Source organism: Vanellus vanellus, assembly GCF_965231255.1.
Source record: "Vanellus vanellus genome assembly, chromosome: 1".
NCBI classification, from domain to species: Eukaryota; Metazoa; Chordata; class Aves; order Charadriiformes; family Charadriidae; genus Vanellus; species Vanellus vanellus.
Genome location: NC_138905.1, coordinates 80309427 through 80317626, shown reverse-complemented (window position 1 = coordinate 80317626; position 8200 = coordinate 80309427). Strand labels below are relative to the sequence as shown.

General features: G+C 41.7%; 1 protein-coding gene across 1 annotated transcript; it reads right to left on the bottom strand.

The window, feature by feature from the left end:
• Nucleotides 1-1497: 1497 nt before the first annotated feature.
• On the bottom strand, nt 1498-5928 carry BCL2L14 (BCL2 like 14; the record flags this gene model as incomplete). The annotated part of the gene is made up of 5 exons (XM_082481591.1): nt 1498-1539; nt 2300-2572; nt 3562-3629; nt 4591-4755; nt 5490-5928. The coding sequence occupies 5 exons, from the start codon at nt 5926-5928 to the stop codon at nt 1498-1500; spliced, it is 987 nt and encodes a 328-aa protein (XP_082337717.1).
• Nucleotides 5929-8200: the final 2272 nt, after the last annotated feature.

Sequence of the window (8200 nt, the reverse complement as noted above, 5' to 3'; positions counted from 1 at the left end):
GATGTTCTTAAAAACTAAGGGAACCTTAGATTTACAGTCTAGAGATATATCAAGTATTTCCCAACTCCTTTGAAAAAGGGAAACAAAGGCAACTCCCTTCCGACTCCTCTGTCTTTCATTTCAGACATACATGTCCAAACAGAGGCACAGTTTGCTACACAAGTTTAAAGTTTAAGGTTTATTGGAAAAATACTTGATCTTCGACAGCATTGCATATTTTACACATTCAGTTAAAATGCTTTTTATCACTTTCATTCAAATTCATGATTTGTTGATAAGTTCTTCATGCAGCCTTTGTAGTTAATATACTTGTACACACAGACTGGGTACCTATAGTGGAAGGGCATCTTACTGAGAGGCAGACAGCCTGTTCAGGAAACATTACCTGTCTGTACTGGAAAGTCACAGAAGCGATGGCATGGTTTTACAGCTTCAGCAGGTGTCCTGAGTTCCCTCTTTCTCCATTGGGGATTTGAGGGGGACAGAAATCCAAAAGTCATCAGCTAAAGAGCCACAAACCAAGCCTCAAAATAATGAATAGTTTCACTGGCATCTGCCTATACTCTAAATGATGCACTGTTATTTCTTCCACTGCCACATATACAGATTGAAGAAGTCTAACCAGATCACTTGTTTTCAACGGCTGAAGGGCCAGTTCAGTTTACAGAGGAATCCCTGGGATTACACATAGCATTGAGCTCCTTTTGAATAAGGAGGAAAACTGGCACAGTACAATAAGTTTTAAATTTCTTGGATTACAAAGCTCTCACAATGACTACAAATGTCTCACAATGTAAAAGGCAACATCTATTGTGCCATGCTTTGAAGGGGTTTACAGAAGAGTTCAAATTAAATGAATCTGTAGGTAGATCAAGTCTATTTTCTCGGGGGAATAGGGAAGGCACTGGAGTAAAAATCCCTCATTAATCTTACTCAGTCCCTTTCAGAAGTATAAAACGGCATCAATAATTTGGGGAATCTAATCAGAGAAGGAGGTGGGGAGAGAGAGGAAACTGATAGCCGTGTGTAGGTATATCTTCTAACAAGGGACTGTGGAATTGATAACAGATGGTACCACTATGAACCACACAAAGGTGGCAGTGCTTGTCTCACTTGGTTAATGGTTGATCACAGTCCAGTGGTTCTTGATTGCATACTTTGATATTTCCTCCAGTTTGCACTTTAACATCCGTCCATCCATGCCACATAGTGGCAAGCATCTCTACTCAGAAAGGTGCCTAAAATCACTATCCATAGCATTGAATGCTCCAGGGGAATTGAAAGTGTCTTCATATCCACTGAAGAACACTTCTACATCAATACCAACTTCAAGAAAGTGCAATTGTACCCGCAAGAGTTAACCATGCAACACTCCAACCTTCCATGGAAAAAGTAAAAATACATAGCCACTAATCGTTCTGGCATTGGTTTGTGGTAAGACCTTGTGTGTTCCTTAAGCAAAGGCTCCTGCACCCTGAAGAATGAATCCAGTCATGATTACTCTACTTCTTCCTCATCCAGTGAAGTCAAAGCCTTCTCCTGGAACATAGAAAGAAAACTTACAATTATAAAAGCGATGAGTACCTTCATCCTAATTTCAAATCTGCTCAAGTCACACAGTAGGTTTCCAGTAGGATTTCCTGACCTCACATGCTATCTATTCCAATGGACACAGGCTATACAGCTGCTGAATTTTTCCATTTATTTCATGAAGCACAAAAGGACTAGGATCTCCATTGCAAGTGCCTCCTGGCAAATTCAGGTAAATGAGCTACGAAGGGCAGCAGCTCAGCATCACTGCTGACAAAACAGCACCTTGCACAACCGACTTTGAAAGAGGGATATGAAGATAAACAGATGCCTTGGTGTACAGGGAAAGTGGAAGCATGGCACACCATAAGGGCAGACTCTGTGAACTGCTGAACGCCTATGCTGTCCCTAGAACCTGCCAACAGCAGGCTTTTAGGGACAAGTATAGGATTAGTGCAAACATGAAGTTTCCTGGTGTTTCTCCCAGCCTTCAGCTATTTGTGGTGGAGAAACAGGCTGTGCCTGGAATAGTGTTTTATACTTAATAACCCTCCATGAATGTCTCCTATTGATTTTTGGACCTATATAAATTAAAATCTTGTGGCATAGAAGATTTCTTGTAGCAAGTAATTCTACAGCTGGAGTACACACTGCGTTAAAGAATATGCAGTCTGGTTTGGTTTGCATCTGGCCCATGTTAGTTCTGTGAAAGTGTGCTGCTTCAAGGTGCCTTCGGCTACGCACAAGTCAAAGGAGGCAAAACGCATACCCAGCCACCCTGGTCCTGAATCCATGGCTTGAAGTGTTCTCTGAGGTACTTTGATCCAAAGCCTAAGACCAGGTTCATAGGATGGTTGTCCACAGCGGTAAGTCTGGTGGCAACTTCCATTGTAAAGGCAACTTTTGTGCGTTGTACTTGGTCTCCTGGCTCACTTGTTGAAACTGCTGAGACATCCTCCAGGAATAAATCAGTGATCCTCTTGAAGAAGGTGTAGGACAGCATGTCTTTAAAATGGTGACAAAAAGTCTTGTCTTTTTTGATCTGAAAGTAAGAATTGGTTAAATTGAGCCACTTTTGTTGGAATTGCTTTTCCCATCTTATTGGGAAAGGAGAGCACCTCTAGGTAATACACGCAACATAGTCAAATTGTGGTGGTGAATGCAAGAAATGCTGCTCCTTCAGGATCTGGAGGTGGCTTTATGTTTTTTCCTCAAAAAAAATCTTCAGATTTTTTGCATTTGAATGAGACAAGCAGAGAGGGAGAAAGCAAAAGAAGTGTGACACTGATATTGAGACCTGCAGGTGAGGAGAGATGGGAATACAGAAGTAGCAGGAAGGTGACAGTAAAAGCAAGGTTATGGAAAGTACTGGCAACAGCTGCCATGCTAAAGATCCATTTGCTCAGTCATGGTCTTTGTGATGCTTCTTGCTGTATTTGGGTACCTTGCTGCTGCAGGAGCTGAGCATGTACTCCATGTGGGAGTATACCATTATAGGTAGGGGACAGCTAAAGAAGGGAATAAAGGGAACAAGTACCTATATTTTCAATAGAGGAAACATCCACTACAACTAAGGAACTCATGTGGGGGTTCTTCGATAGCTTTTGGGCAGGGCTTTCAAAATGCACTCAGAAGATTATTTTTTCCCTACAGCAACTCTCAAAGTTGTAGCGTTTCTCTCCCTCCACTGGGAACAACTTGTATGCCAAATTTAATGTGAACACAAGAGTTTATCAGTCAGTCAAGTTCTCGACACGCCATGAAACTCAACGGGAATGAGGAAGGTGAATCCTCTTTGAAATGTACAACATTTTTGTTGCCTTCCTCACCCCAACAGGTATCTCTGCTAGTCCTCCGGTCTTGAGAAAGATTTCAGGATGAATGGTGAAGGTTTCAGAAAGCCCTAAATGTGGAAAGAGAAGTTCAGGATAGAGACAGAGAGCATCAGGTTACAAAACATTCACTCCCAAGAGAAGTGTAATCTCTCTCACACTTTGTAAACTCTGTAGCTCCTGAAAAAGAAGTAGTTACCTTTTCTTCTAGTTCGTCCCCTGATTGTCTTAGCAGTGAAACTATTGTTTGTATTATTGTTTCTTCATCTGTTAAAGAAAAGAGTAACATAAATATCTCAGCCTTTCAGTAGCATCCAGGTAGCAAACTATGGCAAAAGCCTTCATGTCACTTAATCATGAAAACAGCTGCTATTTTGTGGCAAATTCACAATGAGTTGTGCATCCAGGCTTTAAGCAGAAGCTCACTGTTCTAGTCTGTGTTGAATAAGCAATGCTATTTCTCCATCTGCTCGATGTATCGCTCCAGTTAAGAATCTGGGGGAGAGCACGGGCTTCAATACCCCACTTCCAGCCCTTTGGGCTTTTGAGATATTTCTGATAACAAGCCAGAACAAAAGAGCAGCTAGTGGAAGCCCAGGAAAATGGACTTAAAATTAGGGAAAAAAATCCCCTTATCATTACCATTTATACCTTCTGCAACTCATTAGGACAAACTCTGGATTTGACAGATTCAAGAAAATGCAAGTATGGCAGGATCCCTATCGTAACCTATCGATCCCTAGAAAGTTGCATTAAAACTAATTTTCTGCAGACGTCATGGAAGACAAGTAGTTCAGACTTACAACAGAGATTGTTGAGCAGTGTTTCCCCATTGCTGAAGAGGGATTGACCAAAACATTATTGCCCCAAGGAGTGGTCTTTGTTCTTAGAGCCCCAATGTATTACTCTGCCCTCAGCTCTGCCACTCCTACCACTCACTGCCCTGCCACCTTACACCCCTTTACCTTTATCCTACCTTTCTCATGTCACACCTCCTTGGATTTTTAAGGATGCTTCCTTTAATTGCAGTAGCAGGCAGGACTTGTTAGAGGATTGCAAGAACAGTCCCTGAAACGTGGGCAACAGAGCAAGAACCAGGAGAGCAAACTTCATTTTTCACAGCGTCTTACCACAGAAGTCCAAGTGCTTCACCATGTCTAGGCAAAATGCCTCAGTGTGCAATCCCAACCTGACATACTACCTGTGAACATGAAATTCTTCACCTTACCATGTTTGTCACCCTCAGTTTCATCAGTAGGACAGCTATCGTCTTGTTCCTGACATGGACCCTGATACATTCTCTTGAATGACACATCTGAAGGAGATTCCTGGGATCTGGAAGTAACAAGTTTGGCAAGTTTGTCTGCAATGAGGTTGACATCTGCTGTTTCACCTGATTGGGAAGGAGGATGGGAAATAAAGAAGGCAATTAACCTTTCTAGGAAATAATTCAGTGATTTACTCATTTACATGACCCCTGAGGTGGAAGTGTCCATAGGATACCAAGAGATACATTTCCCCGTGCTGGGGCTTTGCTGTTCTTTGAGATCAGCTGGTAACAATTTAGAGAGACAAGTAAAGCAGTGCAGCCTCTCTCTAGTATTTGAGCAGCAGCTAACTATACGGAGGCCATACAAAAGTAAGTGTGAGTGTTGTTCACTAGTGTACATCCTTGCAAGCTAGAAGCACACCGTGTATTAAGAAACGTGAGAGTACTGCTCTATATTGCATATATATATCGCGTGATAAAACTCCTTGAACTGGCCTTCAAAGAACCTCTCTTCCTTGATTTTAATTTAACATAATGTTTTATGTTTTCTTTCCAACCACGCATAAAAAAGAAAAAGCCAATGCTCAGAAAAAAACAATTCGTACAGTTATACAATACTTACCACCATACAATGGAAAACAGAAAAGCCAGTCACAAGAATGAATCTTGTGTGTGCAAGCACTACTGAAGATCTGGCAATCTGCTTTCCTGATTGGAAATCAATAGAACTAGCATAAGAAATGACCAAAAAGTGAAAGACACCTTCCTCCTCCTGTCTTTCCACAAGCCACCAGCCATTTAAGCTATTTAGAGAGAGATTTAAAGACAAACAGCAAAAGGAAAGAACTAAGACATACTTGTCTGATGCCGAGAATTCCCTTGTAGAACGATCTCAGATTCCCTTATAGAACGATCACAAACCTTGGTGCAATGACTTTGGTCCAATGACGCTGCTGGGGACTTTTCCTGCCCTGCTCTGTTGCAGAGAAAAGGTAGACAATATCCTGGCAAGTATTTTCTTTTTGATTGCTTCTTGCTGTGCTGTTCAATCATGCCACCCTGATAAACCATTCTGAGGCTTGGTCCATCTTTATCCCTTTGATGGTCAATATCCACTTTTCTCCTGATTAACAATGGGGATTTCTGCACATTAGCCTCATTTTTCAGAAGTTTCCTATATTTACTGACAGACAACCGACGCTGGGCGTAGGCCATTAGGATCTTGTATTCTATGCTGTCTCGCTCATCATCTTCCAGCGGTATTTCTTCCATACTGACATCATTTGGCAAAGACATCCTGGTCCCTGCAAGAACATATTCTTAGTTTTAATGGCTTAGGGAACAGCCTGTTTTTCATGAATATCAACCAGTACTTGACATTTTGACAGAACCTTTCACCAAACACCTTATAAACCTCAGTGAGGTGAAGAATATTGCAGTACCCAGGAGCCAGAGAAGCACTGTTTTCTGGAAAGAGAATTAGAGAATTTGGTTACTGAGAAATACCTCAGGCGGCATTCAAGGCCATTGAAGAATGGGAACAAGAGATCTGCTACATTGCTCTTGACTACATTTGGTGGCTTAGACAGGAAAGATGAGGAAATTCAAGGAGTATTCAATGGTCAGAGTACAGTGCAGGAAAAGAGGAAAGCCCATAACAATATTAACTGATTCTCGGGATGGAAAGAAAAACAATTCATCAAAGCACTGCAAAGGAAAACCCTATACTATGCCTTAAATAACCAAGCATCTAAATATAAAGGAATTGTGCTTTCGGTGGAAGCTTTGACAAATTCAGGCCCTGAGTGCTCTAGGTAGGAAAGCAAACAAGAACTAGCCCAAACATTAGGAATAAATATGATGTTTACATATCATAATGTTCTCAACGGTCCTTTCACCGCATGCAATGGATGGTGCGGTGGCACTTATCAGTGTAATTTGTTCTTGTCCAAATAAGCATACCACGCACATGCATTTTGCCATCGTTCTGTTTCCCTATGCATTGTGGCTTACCAAGCCACAGTGCGAAACACTCTTACATTTCTGCTTTCTGTTAGATCCATTTGCCACCTGGCCTCCCTGAAGCCAGAGAAACAAGAAGAAGAAATGGGAGGCATCAGCTGTGATGCAGAGACATCTCTTCTGTAGAGCCCAGGTGAGCTTTTAGATGTCTGCATGGGCAGCCTGGACCACTCACTGACAGCAGGCTCTCTGCGACATCTCTGTTCAATGACCCACACAAAGTTGAACAAAACTATGTACATATCTGAAACTTGCCACTGGCATGTCTGTTGCTGACAAGCCAGAATAGGAGGCTTCTGTCACCATTGCCCTCTCTGAAACAAGTACCAAATTCACACACACTATGCCCTCAGATTGAGAGGAAGAAATTTAAGCTAATTTTTTCCTGTCCAGAATATCATTCAGCTATTTGTCGCTTTGAATGCAGTGCTATTGCTGATATGTATCCAACAGGATGTTTAAATCCTAAGTATGAAGGCTCATGTTTGGGAGTTAAAAACACACCACACACCCCTTGAGTCCAAAGGAAAGTCAGTGGGAAGCGGGTGCCTTGCTCCTCCATGTATTTTTAACTTCTGCCATTGGTATAAGAGCAAGCCATCCCTCCTAATTCATAACAGAGCAGCTGTTCTGTAGGAGGTACCTTTCTAGCCCAGCCTTATTCTGCAGGGGTCTCCAGGCACAGCAATGGTGTATGAAGGGACCTGCGCACCCTGTTTCTTCACAGGTGCTGGGAGATAAGGCTCAGAGGCAGGGAGATTGCCAAGCTGCACTGTAATTGCAGATCATCTGTCTTTACTGTGCAGAGGTCTGAAAGTATTAGCTGCTTCCTTCAAGCTCCAGAAAACTACAAGTTGTTGCATCATGATCTGTTACTCATCCTAAAACTTTCTTTTTCCTAAGTGTGAGGGTGAAATAAGTCATATAAATATGTACAAAGCGCCGAATCTTGGTGTAAACCATCCTAGTCCCATGAAAATCCACAGATGGACACTGGCTCATCTTTAGCAAAACTCTGGCTTTAAACTACTGAACACCTCTATTTGGAAGAGATACCTCACCTCACATGCATCTCTTTTCACTACTCAGGTGTAAAGGATACTATTTGTCTTCTGGATATAGGTGGTGTTAGGACTGACACACTTAAAGGAGGTTAATAAAAAAGCTGGAAGCAACTGACTAGTCAAAAAAGATTTCCCTGTTCCAGCAAGTTATGGAACGAAACAAAGATCAGCTGTTTTGTCACCTTGTTTTCAATACTACTTTTATTGTAAGATTTTAGTTTCATTTTGGTTGTTTCACATTTGTAACCTATTAAGTTAAAAAAAAAAAAAAAAGTTTTGTGGCACTCTGTGCTGTTTTGCCATTAGCTGCAGAAAGCAACCAAGATAACAAAACTTAGATAAGCCACTTACTTCCACCATGCTAAGCTAAATTGGGTTTTGGTGGTGGTGTTGAGACAACAGAAGGAGAAAAGGGAACATATAAACACCCCAAAACCCTCCTTACCAAATGTATGAGCGTCAGGAATTAAACCAACTCCAAA